We start from the raw sequence: 25892 nt of genomic DNA on the forward strand, positions 1-25892 counted from the left end.
TGTTGTTGACGACGTAATCACTTGAGACTTTTCGGCAACATGCATACCCAGTATATTCTGATCAGCTATCTGTTCAGTTAATTCTGTTATCCCTTTTACAACATCCTTTTCTTCCTTTTCCGTTGTGGTTACCAGGATAACTTCAACACCTTCGGAGACACGGAATGTAACTTCAGCCGTTGTACTTGGTGTTTCTTTGTCGAGTATAAACGAGCGTTCGCTTTCATGATGAATCGGCTCCATTTGTTGTATACTCTCAAATGGTATTTGTTCAGGTATTATCTTTTTCATCTCAGGTTTAGTAGACTCTATTATTTCCTTCGTTGTTGACGATGTAATCACTTGAGACTTCTCGGCAACATGCATACCTAGCATGCTCGGTTCAGCTATTTGTTCAGTTAATTCTGCTATATCTTTTACAACATCCTTTGCTTCCTTTTCTGTTGCAGTTACTTGAATAACTTCGACACTTTCTGAAACACGGAATGAAACTTCAGCTGTTGTACTTGGTACTTCTTTGTCGAGGATAAGCGAGCGTTCGCTTTCATGATGAATCGATTCTATTTGTTGTATACTCTCAAACGGTATTTGTTCCGGTAATATCTTCTTCATCTCAGGTTTAGCAGATTCTATTATCTCTTCCGTTGTTGATGACGCAACTACTTGAGATTTCTCGGCAACATGCATACCGAGCATACTAGACTCAGCTGTTTGTTTTGTTAAGTCCGTCAATCCTTTCGCGACATCCTTTGCTTCCTTTTCCGTTGCAGTTACCTGAATAACTTCAACACCCTCGGAAACACGAAATGAAACTTCAGCCGTTGTACTTGGTGCATCCTTGTCAAGGACAAGTAATTGTTCACTTTCATGAGGAATCGATTGCATTTGTTGTATACTCTCAAATGGTATTTGTTCCGGTATTATTTTTTTCATCTCAGGTTTAGCAGATTCTATTATCTCTTCCGTTGTTGATGACGCAACTACTTGAGATTTCTCGGCAACATGCATACCTAGCATGCTCGACTCAGCTGTTTGTTTTGTTAAGTCCGTCAATCCTTTCACGACATCCTTTGCTTCCTTTTCCGTTGCAGTTACCTGAATAACTTCAACACCTTCGGAAACACGAAATGAAATTTCAGCCGTTGTACTTGGTGTATCTTTGTCAAGGACAAGTAATTGTTCACTTTCATGAGGAACCGATTGCATTTGTTGTATACTCTCAAATGGTATTTGTTCCGGTGTTATTTTCTTCATCTCAGGTTTAGCAGACTCTATTATCTCTTCCGTTGTTGATGACGCAACTACTTGAGATTTTTCGGCAACATGCATACCTAGCATGCTCTGCTCAGCTATCTGTTTAGTTAATTCTGCTATACCTTTTACAACATCCTTTGCTTCTTTTTCTGTTGTAGTTACTTGAATAACTTCAACACCTTCGGAAACACGAAATGAAACTTCAGCCGTTGTACTTGGTGTATCCTTGTCAAGAACAAATAATTGTTCACTTTCATGAGGAATGGATTGCATTTGTTGTATACTCTCAAACGGTATTTGTTCCGGTAATATTTTCTTCATCTCAGGTTTAGCAGACTCTATTATCTCTTCCGTTGTTGATGACGCAACTACTTGAGATTTTTCGGCAACATGCATACCTAGCATGCTCTGCTCAGCTATCTGTTTAGTTAATTCTGCTATACCTTTTACAACATCCTTTGCTTCTTTTTCTGTTGTAGTTACTTGAATAACTTCAACACCTTCGGAAACACGAAATGAAACTTCAGCCGTTGTACTTGGTGCATCCTTGTCAAGGACAAATAATTGTTCACTTTCATGAGGAATTGATTGCATTTGTTGTATACTCTCAAACGGTATTTGTTCCGGTGTTATGTTCTTCATCTCAGGTTTAGCAGACGCTGTTATTTCTTCTGTTATGGACTCCGTAATTATTTGGGACTTTTCGGCAACACGCATTCCCAACATGGTTGGTTCGGCTATTTGTTTAGTTAATTCCAGATTTTTCACATCTTTTGTTTCCTTTTCCGTTGCGGTTACTTGAATAACTTCAACACTTTCAGAAACGCGGAATGATACGTCAGCTGTTGTACTTGATGTATCTTTATCAAGGACAAGTAATCGTTCACTTTCATGAGGAATTGATTCCATTTGCTCTATACTCTCAAATAGTATTTGTTCCGGTGTTATTTTCTTTTCTTCTGGTTTAGTAGATTGTTTTATATCTTCTGTTGTTAATGATGCAATTACTTGAGATTTCTCAGCAACACGCATTCCCAGCATACTCTGCTCAGCTGTTTGCTTGATTGGTTCCTCTGGAGTTAATAGTCCCTTCTCCATTTCACTGTAAGCTACTTCGGAGATTGATAGTGACATCAATTCTTCTAAATGTGGTCTGCCTTTATGTTCTTGAATAATTTCTGATTTTTCAAGTTCTTTGACATTGCTCATTGGTAAAATTTCTAAAGTTTCTGCGACTTCTATACTAGATACTTTTGGCAGAGCTGTACGTCTTTTTGGAGTCTCTTGACTTGACAATTCTTGTTCTGCTTCCGTAGAAATTACTTCAGACACAGTAATAAAACTCATCTCTTCGATATTTGGTTTTCCTTTTTGGCCATCCTTTTTCTTTATTTCGGGTATTTGTTCAACGCTGCTGGCAATTATAATTTCTGTTTTCTGAGCTATCTCCCTTCCCGAGAGACATGGCGCGGCTTTTTTCTCATCTAATTTTTCCGTGCTCGGTAATTGCTCCTCTGTTTCAGTAGATATTACTTGAGAAACCATCAATGACGAAAATTCGTCTACGTGTGGTTTACCTTTTTGTTCTTCTGGACTTTTGGGTCTCAAAAATTCTTCAACATTCGTAAGAGTGAGCACTTGAGAAGTTTCAGCAATTTCTCTACCGGACATCATAGGTATTGCCGTGAGTATACTGGGTGCATCAGCTTTCTGAAAAATGTTTTCTGTTTCATGAGGTAGTACTTGAGATACAGTCAGTGAGGATAATTCTTCTACTGTAAACTCTCCTTTACGTTCACTGGGTGTTATATGTTTTAAAAGTTCTTCTGTGCTCATCATCGTTAAAATTTGACTTGTTTCAGCTATATCTCTACCAAATAAATTGCTTTGCGCAATCTTTTCTGTAGGTACTTCTGGGCTAGGCAACAAAGCTTCTGCTTCATTGGAAACTGTTTGTATTATATTTAATGATAATAACTCCTCGAGATTCAGATTTCCCTGTTGTATCTCGGGCTTTCGATCTTCAACAAATTCATCTACATTTGATACAGTTGTTACTTCCGTAGTCTCAGCTATATCTCGACCATATAGACTTGTTTGCGCCGTTTTCTCAATTGGTATTATGGGACTAGCAAGGATATTTTCAGTTTCTTGTGATTCTATTTGTGAAACTGTTAAGGACGTAAGTTCTTCAATACTAGGCTTACCTCGCCGTTCAATTTCTTTTTTAGAGACAAGTTCTTCGGTACTGACCATTGTTAAAACCAATGTAGTTTCAGCGATATCTCTACCGAACAAATTTGGTTGAGCTGTTTTTTCTTTAGGAAATTCTGCGCTAACTAATGTTTCTTCAGTTTCGTTAAAAATGACTTGTGAAATAGTCAGCGAAGTTAATTCATCTACTTGTCGTTTACCTGTCTGTTTTTCTGGTGCTTCTGTAGTGAGTTCATCGATCTCAGATAATGCTGTTACTTGAGTTGTTTCAGCGACTTCTCTACCAGAAATACTGAAATCAGCTTTATGATCTTTTGGAACAGCCTTGCTAAGTAAAACGTCTTCAACTTCATTAGAAATGATTTCAGAGACAGTCACGGACATTAATTCTTCAAGTTCCGGTTTACCTTTTTCTTCGTTTAATTTAGCTTTCATAAGATCTTCAGTTGTGCTCGCTGTAATTACTTGAAGAGTTTCCACAGCTTCTCTACCAGTTAAATTTGGTTGTGCTTGTTGTTGTTTTGGTGTGACAGTTTCAGGCAAAATGTTCTCGATTTCATTAGAAGCTATTTCGGTAATTACAACTGTAGTAAGGCCCTCGAATTGCGGCTTACCTTTTTGTTCTTCGGGTTTAAATTTGCCCTCAAATGTGTCTTCTTTTTCAATTGGTGTTGTTTCGGATTTCACTATTGTTTCCATCGTGGTTTGAATCATGGTTGCTTGAGAGGAAAATGGTTTCTTCTCGTAGAGTTCTCGAGTACTTTGTATACTCTCAACGAAAGAACCTTCAATAGTTTGGAATAGATCGATATCCGGCGTAGCTTTGACTTCATTTCCTTTTGAAATGACATCCAATGTTTCTTCTTTGTCTTCAGTAATTATTTCCGAAATTTGTAACGATTTTATCTGTGGTATATCAATATTTGCTTTTTGTGTTACAGGTTTAAAAAGACCTCCGAAATCTTTTTCACTCTCTTCGACAAGATTTTCGTTGACAATGATGCTTTCAAACGTATCTTGAGTTGGCGCAGCCACTTGAGGTGCTAAAATACGATCAGGAATTTGTTCAGGTACATCAACTCGTGATTCCACCATCACAGTTTCTATGGTATCGCATTCAGTGACGATAGTGGGAACAGCTGTCCGTGACATTTCGTGTTTCTTCTCCTCCAGTGACATTTCGACTTCACCCGATGTTACTTCTGTAATAAATATGCCATGACCCTCTTCAAATGTTGGCACAGCTGTACTGGATATTGTCTTCGGATATTTGTCAAAGATACCTTCACTTTCCGCGCTTGGAACTTCTTCGATGACAATTGGTTGTAATGCATCTTGTTGCAAGTGAGCTTCTGCTAAAATCTTTTCGAAAGGTTTAACCAAGCCGGTATTTTGCTCGATAAAAACTTGAGCTTTTTGAGCAATATCCATGCCAAGCTTTGTTAATTTTACCTCAGCCATGCTCTCTTCATATTTTGGAATATTTATTGTGTCTTCTTTGTCCTGCGTTACAACATGAGCCACGGTAATACTTTTTCCTTCTACAAAACTAATATCAGCACTACGTTTATCAGGTTTGAATTTGTCCATAAAAATCGTACCTTGCTCCTGAGAAATCGTTTCACTAATATCAATACTTTCTAGAGTAGATTGCGTTTGATGTGCTTCATATGTAATTGGTTTTAATGTTGCGGGTAGTTCTTCGAGTCCCTCGCGTAAATTAATTTCCATTCGTTCAGCTACTTCTTTGCCTTCCATCGAAAGATTAGCCGTCTCTTGATGTAGTTTTTTTGCAATAAATTCTTCTTCAACATCTTGGGTAATAGTAGATTCCGTAATAGCGATGAATCTATTTTCATCTAAAACAACATGTGCGCTCATTTTTGTCAATGGTATTTCCTGAATCTTATCCACTTCTCTTTCTACAGGGACTTGTTCGGTCAATTGTACTGTCTCGAAAGGTTTTTGTCCGATTAATGCGGTTGCTTTTGTCGGTGCTGCGATCTCGCTCATTTCGCCTATACTTGAATTAAGAATTATTTCAGACCTTTCGGCAACTTCATGACCAGGAATAATAACTGACAAGGCCGAGTGAGATCTATCTTCTTGTATCATTTCGAGGGGAGCTTCTTTGTCAGCCATTTTAATTTCCGTGATGGAAGTAACACGCTTACCCTCCTCCACAGACCATTCTACGTTGTGTGATTCTGGTATGAATTTTCCTTGGAAAGATTGTTCTCGATCTTGAATCATGCCTTCGGTCACTAAAAGACTTTGACATACTTCTTGTGTAGGTAAAACTGTTTTAATATCCGGTTTTTCTATCATGACTTCTCCTACAGAATGTTCAATATCTATTGCAATTGTTTCGGCTATACCATGAATGGCATCAACTCCGAACGAAGCTGCGTGTTTACGCGGTTGCTCCTCGACGACATATGGCGATTCTTTGTCCGCAGTTGTCACATGCGCTATACTCACGATTGCCTTACCTTCTTCCATGTCAATATTTACAGTTTTATTTTTTGGCATTAACGGCGATACAAATTGTTCTTCTTCTTCCTGAATAACAGGCTGTGATTCCACTAATGGATTAAAGACCACATGATCTGAAATTGCGACGGCAGTTTCGGGTGTTTCACTGACAGCAATCTCACCAGTACTAAAGTCAGGAATTTGTATCGTCGTTTCGGCGACGCCGTAGGTTTCAATTAGATTTTTCTCTGCTGTTTTCGGTTTTGGTGTTTCCTTTGGCTTATATTCGATTTCTTTGTCCTCCAAAATTACTGAAGATACTTGTAGACTTTTTTCCAATATCATGGAAAGATCAGCTTGAGCCATGGATGGTACTTTATCTTTTCCGAGTACAGCTTCCACTTCTGTTGGTTGCGTTTCTGTTTGTACTACTGCCTCTAATGGGATATTCGAGAATATGGCTGAAACAGAAATCGGTCTCGTTTCTGTCAATTCTCCCGTGCTAGAATCTGGAGTGACTTCGCTTTTCTCGGCGATTATGTGTCCAGTGAATTGAATATCCGCTCTTTTCTCTGCAGGCCTTTCGGAAATTCGGAGAATGTCTTCCTTTTCGGCTAAAGTTTCAGTAGACATAGTGGCGCTAATAATTTCATCGACAGATATCTGGGCCGTATCAGTTTTAGCAGGTTTATCCTTGAACTCTATTTCGGTTTCTGTTACAACAGTTTCGCTTTGAACGATACTTTCAAACGGCAAACGTTCTACTTTTGCCGCTGCGCTCACTGGTGCTTTCACAATAAGATCTCCTGGATAAGTGGCTGGTGTAATTTCTGTGAGTTCGGCAATTTTATGAGTATCGAAGCTAGTAGTAACTTTTTCACCAGGAATATCTGGTTTCTTCAAATATTCTCGCTCCTTGTCAGATGCAATCGTTTCAATTACCATTACGCTTGTTTTTTCCTCAAATAATATGTCGACTTTCTTCTTATCTGGTTTCACGAAATCAAGCATCGGTTTTTCCGAATCTTCAATTGATGTCTCAGATGCAACAATACTACGATGAGTAATATGTTCGGTCGTTGCCGTTGCTGAGATCGTTTCTTCGCGTTTTAATTCACTGACGTTATCGGTCGCAGTTATCTCAGCAGCTTGCGCCACTGTATGAGCGGGAATATCGAATATAGCAAATTTAGATTCCGGTTTTTCCGTTTCTGTAAGCACACCTTCCTTGTCCTCCGCCGTAACAGATAAAACAACAAGACTCTCGCCAGTTATATATTCAAGATTAGCTACTTTTTCTGACGCTGGTACGTAAGAAAGAGGCTTCTCGGTCTCTCTTGTTTGTACTTCTTCAGCAATAGCTGTTTCAAATGGCAATAATGTCGTCTTAGGACGTACTTCTTGGGTGGACACGGTAGATAACTCGGTTGGAGCAATGTCGCTAATAATCTCATATTTTGATGCTAAGTTTTGCGTTACCACATCAACTGTAGCTTCAGCGGTCTTTGGCGCCGGTTTTTCACTAAGTACGTCTTCTTTGTCTTCGGGGTGTGTAATCGCAATCGTCAAACCTTCTCCCTCTTGGAAAATAATGCCAATTTTTTTGGAATCGGGTTTTACATCCGTTGTTAAAGGAGATTCTTTTTCGGATATTGATATCTCCATCTGTTGTACAACTTCCAGTCCGCTTTGCAACTGATTGGCATTTTCCTTGTTTGGCTTTTTCTCTTCCAATTCGCTTATATTGCTAGCAAGAATCATCTCTTGCGTCTGAGCTATTTCATGGCCCCCCGTTACGTCTAATACAACCTTTCGTTTGTCTGGTAACTGTTCCACTGGCAATTCCTCCTCCTTCAATATAGATGTTATCTCAGTAACAGTCAATTTTTCGGATCGAGCGCATATCTCGACTGCGGCGTTCTGTTCAATAGGACGCATATCTTCCTTCCTCATTTGTTCCGCTTCACCAACATTTGTTTCTGTTACTATTAATTCTTCCAGAGCCTCTTGCTGTAATATCGCTTTGCTCGATTTCGGCAAATCGCTACTTATTTTTCCGGCGCTCTGTTCCACTAAGATTTCTTCTTTTGATGCGACGGTATGACCACTTATAGACGATTCAATTGTGTGAGCCTCCGGTCCAACATCTGGCGTGTAAATATTTTCGAAATCATGTGGAATTATCTCAAGAATGCTAGCGCCAGGTCTTGTCTCGGTGAGTTCAATATTAGCTATTTTTCCTTCGGGTCTCATGTCCGTCTTATAAATTTCTTCTTTCTCCGCAGTTTCTTGTACAGTGACGCTGACAGTCTCTATAGGAACGTGAGATGTGTATGCTTTTCCGCTCACAGGTTTGCTTTCTATTAAATACTCTTCAGTTGGCGACTCTGTTCTCACTTGTTCACATACTGGAGCCACTTGCGTCATATATTCAGTATTTGCGAATGCACCTTTAATATCGGCCGTTTCGACATATTCAGTTTCCTTCTCGTTCGCAACAATCATCGTGGTATGTAAACCTTCGATCTGATCCATCGAAACTATTGCAGTTCTAATATCAGGACTCTTATCTTTTTTCGTCGGAGCTACATCTTCTGCCACGACAGTCTCGCCAACGATTGTTTCTTGCAGACTGACCGCTTCAATTTTAGCTGTGGCGATCGATAAAGTTTCTTTGACAACTTCACCTAGATTACTCTCTGGTTGAGTTTCCTGAACTTCGAGCGAGATCATTGGATGAGTAGGTACTGTTTTGCCACGATGTGATTCAGGCATCTCGAAGATTTTCAACTCGGTCTCTTTCTCTATAGAAGTAGTTTGCGATATTTCGACACCTCTAATAGCATCATACACCATCTCAACCATATGGGTTTCCGGTTTAGCATCCTCCTCTATAGTAGCTTCTCGATCGTGAGCAAATGTTTCGAGTACAGTTTTCGCTTCCGTCAATTGAACAGATACAACACCGCTCTCCGAAACGTATTTGAGTATATCTTTTAGATCTCCGGGATAATCTGCGGTTTGAATTTGAGATATTAAAACGTGTTCTTCCGGTCTAATCGAAGTCTCCGCCAATGCTTCGAATGGTTTTTGATCAATACTATAGAGTCCTTCGGATTCTTGAACAATTGTATCTGTTATAGAACCAATCTCCAATGGCGATATCGATGTGACAGCCAATTTAGTAGCGGGTTTATCCTCAGGATGATAATCCCGTTCCCTTTCAGAAGTTAAATTAGTCTCCACCGTTATGGCTGACATTTCAACGATATTGAAATCTGCTGTGATCTGTTTACTCTCTTCAATCGTTAAATCATCTTCCTTTTGTTGCGTATCGATTGTCAAAATCGTAACACCTTCCAGAAGAGTGACATTCGGCATAGCTTCGAAAGAATCTATCTTACGATCGGGAAGGTATTCACCTTCACGCTCCTGCACAAGGTCGTGATGAATAACAGCAATTTCATTTCCGTATGAAATTCCGATCTGAGCAGTTTGACTTGGCGGTAATCTACCCGGGATGTACATTCCTTCCTTTTCAGGCGCGTTCATTTCTTCGGTAACACGTTGCTTTTGTGAAATCACTGTTTCAGTGGCGATTTCAGTGGGTACTATCAACTCCGGATAATATTTTCCTGGCTTATCCTCGGGACAAACTTCTTCCACAAATATTGGTTCCATCGCGCTGATATTAATTCGTGGTTTTGTAGGCACCGTTTTCTCGGGCTCCAATTTCTCTTCAGTCAAACCTTCCTGTACTTCATAAACCAAGAGTTCTATTTGTGGTAAAATGGTATCCTCTGCCTTAACGGCTAAGGGTGTCACGAAATTTTCAGTAGGTATTTCACTCTGATTGACTATAGTCTCACTAATAGTTGTAGCTTCCTGTACGGTGATCTGCATATCTGCTTTTCGACTAGTTTCTGATTGAGTCAGAGTTAAATTCGATACATCGTCGTCGTGCGTTAATGTTTCACTAACGACAAGACTTTCTTTTGTTATTATAGAAGGCGTAGCTTCGTAAGAAACGGCTTTAAAAGTACCCAAAAATTCATTAGTATGTATCTGTGCGGTAGTTTCCGTAGTAGAATATGGTTCTATCGACGAGATTGATATCGATGCTTTACGTTCAGCTGGTTTGACACTTATCACTTCATCAATCTCTTTCTCGTGTACTGATGTTGTTTGTTCTGTTAACGCAATAACAGTGTCCAAAGTATATTTTGCTTTTTCCGATTCGGGTTTGCCAGGTGCTTGCTCAATTGTATAATCTAGAGGTACCACTTGATTACGTTGACTAGAGACATTCAAAGCAATAGATGGCACTGATTTATCTTTTATTACTTCAAATTCTTCTATCTCTTCCAGTTGTATCTCGTCTTTACCAGTGTCTGATTTTTTTGGCACTAATGTCTTTCTAACTTTTTTAATAATTTCTTCTTCCTCTATTACGTCTTCCTGTTTTTCTACGTCTTGTTTTTGTTTACGAATCAATCTGCCTTTCGCATCCCGTTCAAGTTCAATAATTTCTTCCTCTTCTGTTACGTCTACTTGTTTTTCTATGTCTTGTTTTTGTTTACGAATCAATCTGCCCTTTGTATCCCGTTCAAGTTCAATAATTTCTTCTTCGATTTCTTCCACATCCTTTTTTCTTTCCTTTTCAATCTCTTCAATCTCCTCAATTTTTACAATTTGAACCCCCTCTTCCCTATCTTGTGTTGTTTCTTCGATCTGATCTCTTGGTTTCCTATCTTTGCGTTTGCGCAGTGTTGTGTGTGCCTGCCGTGTGTCCTCGTATTCTGTGGAAAGTATGTGAGAATTTTGTGTCAGACGTGAGTGTTGCGTGATGTCTTTAGATTTTTGCTTGTTCTATCTTTCATTCTCTCTTTCATATCATCATTCAAAAAGATAGACACACATACATACATATCTTTCGACACACACACACGCACGCACGCACGCACGCACGCACGCTCTCTCTCTCTCTCACTCTTTCTCTCTTTCTTGAATTTTATATATTTCGTGCCATGATTAAAGAGCGCGTGTTTGATTGCGATATGAACGTGCTTAATAAAAAATAAGTACAATTGTTTGAGTTTTTAGATATGTGTAAAATAAATGTGAAAATAATTTAGTAGAATGTATAACATTATGAACTTTTGGATTTTGCTTATACCGTTTTATATCGAACGAAATATCGATAAAGGTATATAACTTACATTTCAAAACACAATTGACGTAGCGCGAGTAAACATTGCAAAGCGTTGATTTCGAAGCTGACATGGAAAATAGCTGATTAAAATGTAACGAAGGGAAATACTATAAAAGATAAGAGAAAATATAGGATTTGTAGCGCGTGGAAAGCATAGCGGCATAAGCGGAAAACCCGCAGCTATTATTTGATCAAGTAAAGCTTCATGCATCTGAAAGCATAGTAAAAATAATTATTACAATAGCCATAAATATCATATTTTATGATCACAGTATACATTCTTTGTTCTTTTTTTATGAACTTATATTATTATACTTTTATAGATAATGTTAATATAATATTTTACAAATATATAAAAATATTCAAATATTTAATTTAAGTTTCTATGAAATTAATACTTTTGATTTAAAAGATAAATTGACGAGTATCACTTTGTTATATAAAATACCATTAATGGACACCCTTATATCCATCTAAAATCAAATTAATTAAAATTACGAATATATAATTGTGACATTAACTGTATACTAATTCAAAATGATAGAATGTATATAAAATTATGGCAAAAGCATTGCTCGTTAGCGAGAGCTAATGAATGATTCATCTAAATAGTAGACGACTAACTTATTCTTATACATTGAAACTTATTTTTCCGAACCTTCAATTTCTCGAATATCCTGTGTGTGAGTGGCTTTTCTTTCGTCTCTTCTCTCTGTAATTAGAAAATTCTTATTTTTTAGAAAAATTTAAGATTTATGTATGAAAAAAATACGACATATATGTATGTATGTAAAATATTTAAAATGAGTCGTGAATAAAATTTGCTAATATTATTGTTATCACATAATAAATAAACTAAAGCACACCTAAAAAATAATTGCTAATTTGTTGAAAAAAAGTTTTAAATAAATATAAATTTTTGTAAGTATTAAGAATTTGCGACCTTCATAAAAAAAACACAACTTGCAATTTCGGCTTACCTAGGAAATGAACTTCCGTTTTGCGAACAATATCCACTCTTTCTGTAGCATGTTGTTCAGTATCGATCTAAAAATAATTAAAAGATTATTTATAAATGCAATATGTTATTAAAAAATAGATAAACTTAGAGAAAGAAAGAAAGAGAAAGAAATCTTCAAAGTTATAAATTTAAATAATATTTGCACTATGTCCATACCTCAGAAGCTTCCGTAACTTCCCAAGCACGTGGCCTGAAATCTTCCGGAGCAAAGTGCGTGATGACTTCTTCTACAGTAGCATGCTGAAGTTCGACCATCCTCATGAAAGCACGAAAACCGACTGTCGCCGCGACAAAACTTTCATCGGTCGTCGTCTCCTCGGTAAGCACTTGAGTAATCAAAGGACCGTGACCTTTTCTTTCCACTAGCTGAACCAAAGCATTTTGAGCATCGGGCGTTTTTAAAGCGGGAAAGATTTCAGTCCTGTAAAGGCATTCGTTGATCTCATTTACAGAGACACCTTGTCGAACAAGATAACCAATCGTCGCCAGTTCCCGAAGAGGAGACTCTCCCGGGCCAAACTCTTTCGCGTCAAGTACTTCCATTATTTCATCAACTTCGCGAGCTATGTTTTCCTTTTGTCGCTCCACAATCTCTTCTACGGTAATATCTTCTTTAATTTTTTCCACTTTTACTTTCTTCGCTTTTTTCTGTTTTGTTTCTATACGTTTCGTTTCTTGCACACTTCGTTCTGTGTGCGTTTCGGAGACTGACACTTTTTGCAAAGTTTCTGAAGTAATCTGAGCACGATCGAGCTTTGTTTCGATGGTGAAATCGGGAGCAGTATCCTCGCTCATAATTTCTGATACAACGACACTTTCCCTCTCCTCAACAATTCTTTTGGCACGTTCTTCAATTTTAGGTATGTCCTCTCGTGGTTTTTTATCATCAATTTTTTTCAAAGAAGCTGTTGCTTCAGTTACAACTGGTTCTTGGATCGGTACTATTCTTTGTGCTCTAGAAATCTAAAATAAGAAAAAATAAATAAAATAGCAGTTGCATAAAGTTTTATAAAAAGTATTTTAATTAGGAGAAATTATAAAAATTACATATTCTAATACCTCCTCGGGTTTCTCTTTTATGATTTCTGTAGTTTCCAATAGTTGAGTTTCTTCGACATCGACAATTCTCCTAAAAGTATAAAAAAATAAATATAATTTGTAAATAAGATAAATCGAAAAATCAAATAGAAAAAAATGTATTGAAGACGATAAATATAGGATATTAACTTTTCTTCCACTTGTTCTCTCGGTATAAGTTTCTCTTCAAAGATTTCTTCCTTTTCGATTTTGATACGTTCAGCCTTTACTTTTTCTTTGATTTCCTTTGCTTTCTTTAACTCGGGCTTCTTTTTTTTGTGCAGTTTCTCTTCTTGTTTTTTCGGCTTTGTATCCAGTTTTTCTTCCTCTTTTATTACATCGTCTGACACTGAATCACTTATAGTATCAACATGTAGTTTAGCTTTAGTTGTTATCATGCCAATTTCACTGGTAGCTTTACAAACATATGTAGCATCGTCTTCTCTGGTGCTTCGCTTGATCGTTAGAGTGGTCTTATTTTCTTGTTCGAATATACGTACCTTCACATTTTCTGTATTCATTAAAAGCTTATCGTTCTTGTACCAAACAATATCTAGAAATTGAAGAAATAATTAATTAAAAGTTTTATATTTGAGTTTCACAATATTTGCATATTTGTATAACAATTACCTGGTTTGGGATTACCAGAATAAATACATTCAAATATAGCAACATTTCCTTCTTTTGTATAGACATCCGTTATCTCTTGAATAAATCGTGGAACAGCTTGCGTGGCTGAAACATTATAAAAGGCTAATGTTAAGTTAAAAACTCTCAAAAAGAAAATAGGCACAATGCACTCAAATGCCTTACCTAATTTTGTGTTTGGTACCAAGATTACTCGTAACCTCATGTCAGTAGTCTAGTTAGATAAAAACACACAAAAATCATGCATGGTTATTTTGTAAATGGTACGTTTCTGTTATTAGTTTAAATAAAATTCTACCTGACATCGTGCCTCTTTCGTCGTCAGTGCAATACTCGCTATAAAATACTTCGGATGTGAATGCGTTGCTCGCCAATCCAAGATTTCCGCATTGACTTTCAAGTAGCAAGAATTCTTGCAATTCTTCTTGACTATCCGCTGTATGTAATTGCTGAAAATATTCTAACTCGATTTCTCTCGGTTCCAATGGAAACATTCGCGGGTCCATGGCATAATTCTCAAATTGTCGTTCCTTAGCGTTTTTTAAGATTGGAATCCTAGACTTAGGATATGTATGATATTTTCTTTTATAATTATAAATCGGTTTAATTACAGGTTCTTCAGAAATGGTCCTATTTATTTTAGTATTAAAATTTTGATTTTTCATGCTTGGTGTTTCACTTTTTTTTTCGTTCGATGATAAATAAAATGGCAATTTCGGACTGTTTGAAGAAGTGATCACTCCAGCATCCGAGTGTTGTTGAATTTTTTTCTCGCATTTTGAGGGCGGAAATTCATTGAAGTCAAGAACAATTTTTTTTTTCTTGGATTCTATCGATATGACATTCTGTTCCTTAAATGTATCTTCACATTTAAAAGAGTCGAGACTTGTGAGCAGTTCGTTGATAATTTTCTTCTGAGCAATATATTTTGTTTCGATTGGAAATGATTGATTTGATGCGCTTGATATTTTTGATATATTTTGCTTATTTTCTTGATATTTTACTTTCGAAGTTACCACGTTTTGTACATCTAAAATCGAAGAAATATCTTCCTCCTTCTTCTCTAATAAATCAGATGCTATTGGAGAATCAGATGCTATTTGCTTCTTCTGAGAAGCATCAATTTGCCAAGAATACTGTATCGAAGCAATACTTTTTTCAGTCCCGAAAGAATCCGAATATCTTCTCGATAAAAATTCTTGTGAAGTAAATTCATCCTCATCAAAAGGCAATTTGCTGTCGTCGCCAATATTCATTAATGTTTTTGTTGATGAAAATTCGCTGATCATAGTCGAGCTATCTCTTTGAGAACTTTCATCTCTTAATGCATGATCATCCAGACTGTCGCTCGAAAAACTGCACTCTGTATCACTCGGCATGCAATTGATCACGTCCAGATGATGAACGCGATTCTTACCTTTTAAAGCTTCTTGCATTTTTTCCATCTGTGTGACCCATTCTGGTTTCCGATATTCTTTTGTGCCCAGTATACCTAGCCAATAAAATGACAGATAAGAATCGTATAGCGAATATACAGCGAATCTCTCTGGCCAACATTAAGTAGAAGGATTTGACCAAAGACATTCATAGACTTGCATAGATTATGCAATAGAGAAAACAGAAGACAGTGTAAATTGAGATTGCGAGTGTTTTGGTGTGGATGATGTAGGATATAATGTAGGATAATCAGTGGGTTTTTATCCACCAAGGTATACCAGGATGCTATAAAGCTTCGATGACGCTTCTCCGCGTGAAGAGCGTAACTGAAAAGAACTTGGCTTAAGCAGATTAGTATAAAGTTTTTGGAATCTATAAAGAAGAGAACGTTACCTTCTACTGATAAATACGTCATCGTGGTCGACACACCAAGCGGATTGTGCGCTTCGAATACAATTTCACCAGTGTCATCAGGGAAAGTTTCGGCGATCGTTAGCACCGACGTCCCATCTTCAAATTCCTCAATTTGAAATTCTTGTGATGAGACAATTTCTACGCCTTGCTTATACCATTTTCCTTCTGGTTTCGGTTTACCTTTCACTTTTACTTCCAATCTGTACAAAAAGATACAGCAATATTACACATAAGCACATATTTTTTTTTATTTTATATATACATTATATTTTTATTTTATATATATATATATATATAAAAATTAATGTTAAAAATGATTATTGTTTGCTAAATATGTTTTAAACATACCTAGTTAATTCCCCGTCTTTGGTAGGAATCAACTGAGGAAGCTCTTTAATTATTTCCGGTGCAGATTCTTCTATATCAATATCAAAGATTGGAGTTTCCTATAGAAAAAATAAATTTTAATACTGATATCTAATGTATTAAATATAACTTTATATCGTCGGCTATTCTTACTTTTGGAGATAGAAGATCTTCCTCTGATCCTGTGGTTAGAGATGTTGCGACTATTGAAGATGCAATTTCCGAGTCAGGAACGTATTCGTAAGCTGCATTAAATTAGATTGTAATACAATAACAGATAAAAACAGACGAATAAGCCGGTAAATTACGGCTATTTGTGACAAATGATATACCTTCAACGACAAGAGATGATGTGCAGACAGCCTCGCCAACAGGATTTATAGCATGACAGGTATATTCTCCAGCATCTTCTGGGAATACTTCGGTAATGGCTAGGCTGCAGACACCTTCCATATCTTGGATAATCGTAATTTCTTTGCCTTCTTTGATTGGTTTGTCATTATGATACCACTCTACCCTGGGCGTTGGTCTTCCTTCAACGACGCAAGTTAGATTAACACTCTCGCCATCCATAACTCTTACAGGTGAGAGTCTCTTAACAAATGTAGGCGAAATTAATTCAACTGCTTCTTCCCATATTGTTTCTGTAATGTTAATGTTGGCTGTACAAGTGACCGAGCCACCAACATTTTCAGCACGACAGGTGTAACTACCAACAAGTTCCGGTGTGACTTGTTTCATCATTAAAATCGATCGATTCTCTTGAGTTACGATTCTCACCTGCGCCGTTGACTGCAACAAAAAGATTATATTCTTTATTAGTTTTATGAGGTTCTGGGAGAAACGCGTAATACGTTTTTTGTGTAAGACAGTTATTTTCAATAAACATAACAAATAATTTAAAATAATTTTATTTATAAAATATAATTAATTTAGAATTAATTTTAGAAAAATTACCTCAAGAGGTTTGGTTTCATGGAACCATTGAAAGGATGCTGTCGGATATGATTCTACTTGTGTTTCCATGATAACAACTTCTCCTTCTGCAACGAGTTGAGGTTGAATTGGTTTTACAAACATCGGTGCTTTTACTTCGCTTGTGGTGTCTTCGCGATCCTTGATGGTGACAGAACTCGAACTTCTCGCTTCGCCGACTTCATTCTGGACTCTGATCTCATATTTGCCACTATCTTTCTTTGTTACATCAGATATAATTAATTCGGCTGTACTTTCGTAAACATTTATCTTGCGCTTATCAGTCGGCGTAATTTCAATACCATTGCGGAACCACTTGACTTCCGGTTTTGGTGTGCTCTCAAAATCAGCTGAAAGCTTCAGAGGCTTACCACGTTCTGCTATAAGCGCTGGTAAAGGTCGCGTAATTTGTGGTGCTCTAAGAACAATCGGTTTGCTTACTTTAACAATGTTACTGATCACTAAATTAGCTCTGCATTCAGCGCGACCGTATTTATTCACAGCACGAACACGATATATTGTTTCATCTTGAGGCGTTGGTTCCAAAATTTGCAACTGAGCCTCTCCAGTTGTTGGATTAAAAGTAATCTCGGTCCTTTCGTCTGGTCTTACTTCTTTTTCACCGCGATACCATTTCACTTCCGGTACTGGTGTGCCGGTGACAACACATTCTAATAAAGCAGGTGTGTGCTCTTCGATCATTAACGGTTTAATCGGTGTTGAGAAATGTGGTGCTATGCCTTCCTCTTCTTTTTCTGAAAAGATAAATGTCATGTTATGCATAAACGTAAAAGAAGTATAAATATCCAAGCAATCATACTATTTAAAAAGGAAAAAAACAACACTTTAATAAAAAATAGGAAGCATATAATTTATTCCTTCATAATGTCACGTAATTACTGGAAAATAAAAATTAAAAAATACTGGAAAAAAAAAACAAATATAATCAATAATGTCATTAATAAAATATGCAATACATTAAGCACATATTTATTTCGAGTTTGTTATTTCGCAAATTATTAATTTATTTATATTTATAAAAGAGGGGATAACATTATTAACTTATTAATTTTAAGAATTTTATGTGTGTACGTAAGTGATAAAGGCATTCAATAATAATTTATGGAAGTAAATAATAATTTATGAAAAAACATGCATCTTATTTGTGGCAGATAAAAATTTCACAAAAATTTATAAATATTAGTATCTCACGACGATTTTATTAAGATTTATTATTTTTTTATTATAGAGATCTTTAGTAGAGCAAGATTAAAGATGTCAAAAAATCAATTAAATTTTTAAATTTAAATTGATATAACAAACAAATACAAGTAAAAAAACACTTTATGTTCAATAATATTACTACCGAATATCACAAGATTGACAGTGGATGTTGCCACCCCAGCCGGATTAGATGCTCTGCAAGAATACATTCCAGCATCTTCTTCTTTGACTTTTGTTATTTCTAAAGTTGCTGTTGTTTCAAATATAGTCATTGTATACTTTTCGCTAGCATGAAGTTCTTGCTGATTTTTATACCATGAAATTTCGGGGAAAGGATTTCCTATGACCGTGCATGTAAATTTAGCAGGTTTCTCTAGCTCAGCGATAACAGGCTGTAATTTTTGAATAAATCGTGGAGCAATAGTTTTGTCCTTATCTATAATAGATATGTCAACTTGAGTACGTTGTCTACGTTTTCTCTTACGGTCTTCTATTTGTGTAACATCTGTACTAATTTCTAACTTTACATCTTCAACAATCTCTTCGATTTCTTCAGTTTTAGTAACCTCGTCTTTCTTTTCATCAATAATAGGAACGATTTCATCAGGAATTTTTTCCTTTTTCTTAGCTTTTGTTTTAATTGTTTTAATAATAGTTTCATCTTTCTCTTCTGACACTTTTGCTATTTGTTCCTCAAATAATATGGGTTTTAAATCAATAATTTTTTCTTCCTTAGGCTTGTCATCCGTTATCTTTTCTTTACTTATTTGTTTTAATTTAATTTCTTCCACTACTTCTTCCTTCTTTACTTTCTTTTTTATCTGAACCGGTTTTAATTGAATTGCACTCTCTTTAATTTCTTCGGGTAATTTCTCATCTTTAACTGGTAGTAATATTTGTTCGTCGAGTTGTTTAATTTCTGATTTTGATTCTATCACTTGTTCGATAGGCTTTAATACAACTATTTCTTTTTCTTCTTCCTTTTTGACTGGTTCTTGTTTCTTTCTTCGCCATGAAACTTCGCTTGTTGAAATTATCTCTTCAGTGATTTTATCTTCTTCATGGGATGGCACGGATTCTATTTTCTTTTCAATCTGTCTTTGAGTTTCGGTTGCAATTATTGTTTCTCTCTCTTCAGAAATCTCTACAACCGATTCTTCTTGATCTATTGGTACTATCGTAACTTCATCTTTAAAATCAACGACTTTTTTTGTTCGTTTACCACGGCGCCAAGAAGCCGTTGTTATCTCTGTCGGTTTGTCCTCAACAAATTTATCATTTGTCTGTTCTGGTACCATTTCAGGTGTAAGTTGTAACTTCATCTCCTTAGATTTTTTTTCCTCTACTGGTTTTGTAAGAATTTGTTCTTTTGTTTCTTCTTCTCTAGGAAGCTCTTTAACAAGTTTTTCCACAATCTTCTCCTTTTTCACTGGTTTTAAATCAATCTGTTCTTTGGCTTCTTCCTCCTTAGGAAGTCTTTTAACCGGCTTTAATATAACTTCCTCAGGTTTCGGTTCTTCGGGTTTCTCAATTTTTCTTACTGGTTTTAATCGAACTTCTTCAGGTTTTTCCTCAACTTTCTCCTTTTTCACCGGTTTTAAATCAATCTGTTCTTTAGTCTCTTCCTCTTTAGGAAGTCTTTTAACCGGCTTTAATACAACTTCCTCAGGTTTCGGTTCATCAGGTTTCTCAATTTTCCTTACTGGTTTTAGTCGAACTTCTTCAGGTTTTTCCTCAACTTTCTCCTTTTTCACTGGTTTTAAATCAATCTGTTCTTTGGTCTCTTCCTCTTTAGGAAGTCTTTTAACCGGCTTTAATACAACTTCCTCAGGTTTCGGTTCTTCAGGTTTCTCAATTTTTCTTACTGGTTTCAATCGAACTTCTTCGGGTTTTTCCTCAACTTTATCCTTTTTCACAGGTTTTAAATCAATCTGTTCTTTGGTCTCTTCCTCTTTAGGAAGTCTTTTAACCGGTTTTAATATAACTTCCTCAGATTTCAGTTCTTCGGGTTTCTCAATCTTTCTTACTGGTTTCAATCGAACTTCTTCGGGTTTTTCCTCAACTTTTTCCTTTTTCACTGGTTTTAAATCAATCTGTTCTTTGATCTCTTCCTCTTTAGGAAGTCTTTTAACCGGCTTTAATATAACTTCCTCAGGTTTCGGCTCTTCGGGTTTCTCAATTTTTCTTACTGGTTTTAATCGAACTTCTTCAGATTTTTCCTCAACTTTCTCCTTTTTCACCGGTTTTAAATCAATCTGTTCTTTGGTCTCTTTCTCTTTAGGAAGTCTTTTAACCGGCTTTAATACAACTTCCTCAGGTTTCGGTTCTTCAGGTTTCTCAATTTTTCTTACTGGTTTCAATCGAACTTCTTCGGGTTTTTCCTCAACTTTATCCTTTTTCACTGGTTTTAAATCAATCTGTTCTTTGGTCTCTTCCTCTTTAGGAAGTCTTTTAACCGGCTTTAATACAACTTCCTCAGGTTTCGGTTCTTCAGGTTTCTCAATTTTTCTTACTGGTTTCAATCGAACTTCTTCGGGTTTTTCCTCAACTTTCTCCTTTTTCACTGGTTTTAAATCAATCTGTTCTTTGGTCTCTTCCTCTTTAGAAAGTCTTTTAACCGGCTTTAATATAACTTCCTCAGGTTTCGGCTCTTCAGGTTTCTCAATTTTTCTTACTGGTTTCAATCGAACTTCTTCGGGTTTTTCCTCAACTTTCTCCTTTTTCACTGGTTTTAAATCAATCTGTTCTTTGGTCTCTTCTTCTTTAGGAAGTCTTTTAACCGGCTTTAATATAACTTCCTCAGGTTTCGGCTCTTCGGGTTTCTCAATTTTTCTTACTGGTTTCAATCGAACTTCTTCAGGTTTTTCCTCAACTTTCTCCTTTTTCACCGGTTTTAAATCAATCTGTTCTTTGGTCTCTTCCTCTTTAGGAAGTCTTTTAACCGGCTTTAATATAACTTCCTCAGGTTTCGATTCTTCGGGTTTCTCAATTTTTCTTACTGGTTTCAATCGAACTTCTTCGGGTTTTTCCTCAACTTTATCCTTTTTCACTGGTTTTAAATCAATCTGTTCTTTGGTTTCTTCCTCCTTAGGAAGTCTTTTAACCGGCTTTAATATAACTTCCTCAGGTTTCGGTTCTTCGGGTTTCTCAATTTTTCTTACTGGTTTTAATCGAACTTCTTCAGGTTTTTCCTCAACTTTCTCCTTTTTCACCGGTTTTAAATCAATCTGTTCTTTAGTCTCTTCCTCTTTAGGAAGTCTTTTAACCGGCTTTAATACAACTTCCTCAGGTTTCGGTTCTTCGGGTTTCTCAATTTTTCTTACTGGTTTTAATCGAATTTCTTCAGGTTTTTCCTCAACTTTCTCCTTTCTCACTGGTTTTAAATCAATCTGTTCTTTGGTCTCTTCCTCTTTAGGAAGTCTTTTAACCGGCTTTAATACAACTTCCTCAGGTTTCGGTTCTTCAGGTTTCTCAATTTTTCTTACTGGTTTCAATCGAACTTCTTCAGGTTTTTCCTCAACTTTTTCCTTTCTCACTGGTTTTAAATCAATCTGTTCTTTGGTCTCTTCCTCTTTAGGAAGTCTTTTAACCGGCTTTAATATAACTTCCTCAGGTTTCGGTTCTTCGGGTTTTTCTATCCTTCTTACTGGTTTCAATCGAACTTCTTCAGATTTTTCCTCAACTTTCTCCTTTTTCACTGGTTTTAAATAAATGTGTTCTTTGGTTTCTTCCTCTTTAGGAAGTCTTTTAACCGGCTTTAATATAACTTCCTCAGGTTGTGCTTCTTCCAGTTTCTCTACTTGCTGTATATCTTCGGATTTCTCTTGGATTGGTTTCTTTCCACGTCTCCACGGTAAATGAACCTTATCAGTAGGTAGGTCTCCGTTAGTGATTTCTTCGATTTTGTCAGGTACGACTTTTGTTTCTGGTTTTTCCTTTGTAACTGGTTTAAGTGTAATTTGTTCTGGTACTTCTTTTTCTTTAGGTATTCGTTTTACTGGTTTTAGTATAATTTCTTCTGTTGATTTTTGTTCTTCAGGTTTTTCATGCCGCTTTGTCGGTTTTAAGACAACGGACGTAAAATCGTCAACTTGAGGTTCTTCTTTAACGGTTTTTATTGTTTTATCTTTTTTAGGTTTTCGCCAAATTGTTTCAGGTACTTCTTTAGTCTCATCTTTTATTGGTTCTTCTAATTTTTCTTCTGGTTTAACAATAACTGATTTCTTTCCACGTTTCCACGGTAAATCTACTTGTTCTTCAAATTTCTTTTCCTTTTCTTCAGTTTCTGAAATTTTCTCTTGAATCGTCGGTTTAGATTTACGGCGCCATGGAGCTTCTGAAATCTTTATAGATTTGTCTTCTTCCAAATCAGTTTCTGATTTAGTTACTTGTAATGGTTTTATTTCTTCAGTTTCTTTTATTTCTTTTGCCTTTTTCCCTCTAATCCATGGCACCGGTACTTCTTCTTTTATCGATTTTTTGGTTGTTTCGTCAGTTCTGTCAATGGCAAGCATAGTGATATCTTCCTCTTCCGTGTATGGTACGCTTTCAGCTTCTTTCTTTTCTTTTGTCTTTTTCCCTCTAACCCACGGCACCGGTACTTCTTCTTTTATAGATTTTTTGGTTGTTTCGTCAGTTCTGTCGATGGCAAGCATAGTGATATCTTCCTCTTCCGTGTATGGTACACTTTCAGGGACTATCTTCTTACTTCTCACTTTTTTAATTGACTCGATATCTTTATCTGTTTCAATAATAGTTTTATCTTCTTCTTCGTGATATAATATTTTTTCTTGTGGCTTTTCAACATCTGTCAAATCTGTAGTTTTCGTTTTAATATGTTTTAAATTTACTTTCTCCGTTATTTCTTCTTTCGATGTTATTTCTTTATTGATTCTTGATACTGGCTTTAATGATATTTCCTCTAAAGTTTCTTTGCGTATTTCTTTTTGCTCTGGTTTTGTTTTCTTCAGAATTATTTTTTCTTCTGTCCATGGTTTTGTTTTATCCGTCTTATCTGTATCTGTCACATCTTTACTCGGCCTTCTCGCTTCTTTGACTACAGAAACATCGATGCGTGTAGTTTCTTCTGTTGAAATTATTTCAGGTTCTTTCTTTGAAATCGGCTTAAGGTCTGTTTTCTCTAAGGTTGGCTTTACAATGTCCTGTTTTATTGTTTGCGAAGGTTTCAGTGCAATGGTTTCGAGTGTTTCTTTAGGTATTTCCTTTCTTTCTACTTTCGCCTTCTTCAGAGCAATTTTTTCTGCCGTCCAAGGTTTGAGTTGTTCTGGTTTCTCCTCGATGAGTTTTTCCTTTTTAATTTTTTGCGTTTCCTCATCTTTTGAAATTTTAAATAAAGAACTGTCTTCTTGTTCGATATAATCCATCTTTTCTACCATCTTATCTGTTTCTGGGATTTCTTTTGTTTTTGGTTTCGTTTTCTTTAAGATAATATGCTCTTCCGTCCAAGATTTAGGTTGTTCTGGCTTTTCTTCGATAGGCTTTTCCTTCTTTGTCTTTAATATTTTTTCATCTTTTGTAATGCTAAGCAAAGAACTGTCTTCCTGTTCGAGATAATCCGTTTTTTCTATAGTGTCTATTTCCGAAGATATTTTTGTTTTCGGTTTTGTTTTCTTTAAGGTAACTTGTTCTTCTGTCCATGGTTTTGCGCCTTCGCTTTTCTCTTTTTTCGATACAACTTCATCTAAACGCTTCGACGTTTTCAACAGAATAGCATCTGTTTCCTCTTTATAAAGTTCAATTGTAGTATCATCGCTACGTGTAGTTCTTTTTTCAGCTGTTTTAGGCACGGATTTCAGTTGGATTGTTTCGAGACTGGGTCCATGAATGTCTTTCTTTTCGATCTTGGTCGGTTTTAATTCAACCTCTTCCAGCTTTTCTTTGGTTACATCTTTGATAATTTGAGGAGCTTTTTTCAAAATTACTTCTTCCTCAGTCCATGGTTTTATTTGACTTTCGAAAGCTCGAAGCTTGTCTAAAGAAGAATCTCTTGATTTTGTTTTCACTTTTCTCCAAGGAAGAGAGTCACTAATTCGAGGTCGATGCTGAACACGCTCTTTTCTCCACGGTAACGATTCATCACCTGGTTGAAGCTGTACTTCAAGTGGTAAACCATTTTCGTCGAGTACTATAGATTTTAAAATGCTATCTTTCAAATCTTGGTGAAGCTTTGCATCTGTTTCTATACTGGCACCCGTTTCTGTGGAAATTGCGTAGACTTCTTTTCTTTCTGTAAGTTTTGAAAAATCATTTTAAATAGCTTTGAACATTTTCGTTTGTTTGTTTCACACCACATCACGCATGTTGAACTAAGCGGAAGCTTTGTTGACATTATGCCGAACATATGCGGTACATGCATGTTACACTAATAAAAAATACGTATTTTTATAAATTCAAAATAAATTATTAACATTAATGTTAATGAATTAATTATTTCTCGCGTTTAATTGTACATTTGTAACATCGTATAAGAATTTATTTTATGATTGCAAAATAAATAAGGGAAATGTTTTCTGACTGAATTAACTTTCCTGGGTAGAGAAATCAGGCAATTCGCCAGATATCTGTCGACCTTGGAAGAGCGAATTATTCAAGTTATTAATAATAATTTCTAAAAATTATATTTAACTTAACATCTGCCTTTACTTGATCATATTAGGTACAGCAATAAAAACGTATGTAATTTTCTATCAGTTTATTATAATAATTATTAAAAAATAATTAATTGTAATGATTAATGTGTAATAATTAATTAAAATAAAATAATGATTTGTTGAAGTGTATAAATATATACATACTTATGTTCAACATTTATTAATAATAGTTGTAACTAAAAAATTAAAATGCTTATATATTTTTTATAAGATATACACATGAATGTTGCTAGATAACATAACAAAGTATCAAACACACGTCATTTATAGCTATACATAAATGTTAAAGAATATATATATATATATATATATATAGTAAAAATGCAAGACATGTGAATCATTCAAACTTTCATATTATTTTTAAATAAGCTGAATAAGAATTTATTTTATCTGGTGATTCGATTGCGTAAGTGGTTTTCTTCGGAGGAATAATAAAATGGCATATAATGTGTAACGACGACATTATTAATTTTAACAAAGCATGAAGACACCAGATGGCGAAGATGGATTATATTAAATGCGATCGCGTAAGTATGACGTTTATTTGTAGTATTCGCGGAGTTTGTGATGTCTGCGAGTTTCCCTAAAGTAATAGTCTCCCGTGGAGTAACTCGGTGGGGATCCTTGACGTACAAGACGCGCGCCCCTACTTCGTGCTACAACTAGCCGCAATAGTAATCAGTTGGAAGTCGAAGATGAAGCAACGAAAGGAAACTGTGCTCCTTACTACGGTGGTGATAGTATCATTCCGTGAAACAGTGACATTTCAAAGAAAGTTCAAAAGTGACATCTCTGACAGATTTTGCTGCCTTCGGTCAAGAAGATACATTTTTCGCATTAATTATTTCATAACGAGATTTCTTTCACGTTCTTGACCGAAGTGCAGCTGTATTCGAACTGGACA

The 25892-nt window shown here is 35.9% G+C and overlaps 2 protein-coding genes across 2 annotated transcripts in view; both read right to left on the reverse strand.

Annotated features, from left to right (window-relative positions):
* Positions 1 to 25892, reverse strand: part of LOC114939593 (titin-like) — an 81441-nt gene that overhangs the window by 23652 nt on the left and 31897 nt on the right. Inside the window, 14 exon segments of the mRNA XM_085484261.1 lie at positions 100 to 10742; positions 11814 to 11867; positions 12136 to 12202; positions 12333 to 13139; positions 13236 to 13305; positions 13404 to 13806; positions 13884 to 13988; positions 15319 to 15393; positions 15732 to 15952; positions 16101 to 16198; positions 16272 to 16363; positions 16451 to 16910; positions 17076 to 17848; positions 18460 to 24564. Coding sequence (XP_085340387.1) covers positions 100 to 10742; positions 11814 to 11867; positions 12136 to 12202; positions 12333 to 13139; positions 13236 to 13305; positions 13404 to 13806; positions 13884 to 13988; positions 15319 to 15393; positions 15732 to 15952; positions 16101 to 16198; positions 16272 to 16363; positions 16451 to 16910; positions 17076 to 17848; positions 18460 to 24564 — 19973 coding nt within the window.
* LOC146725277 (uncharacterized) lies at positions 14141 to 15306 on the reverse strand. Its single transcript, XM_085480863.1, has one exon. It carries the CDS (start codon positions 15278 to 15280, stop codon positions 14141 to 14143), a length of 1140 nt encoding a protein of 379 aa, XP_085336989.1. The 5' UTR covers positions 15281 to 15306.

Source organism: Nylanderia fulva, unplaced genomic scaffold, assembly GCF_048542155.1.
Source record: "Nylanderia fulva isolate GAGA-0341 unplaced genomic scaffold, ASM4854215v1 Scaffold1, whole genome shotgun sequence".
Lineage (NCBI taxonomy): Eukaryota > Metazoa > Arthropoda > Insecta > Hymenoptera > Formicidae > Nylanderia > Nylanderia fulva.

Coding starts and splice junctions, on each gene's coding strand:
- LOC146725277 (XM_085480863.1), bottom strand. CDS start 15,280: ATGCCGAGTGATACAGAGTGCAGTTTTTCGAGCGACAGTCTGGATGAT.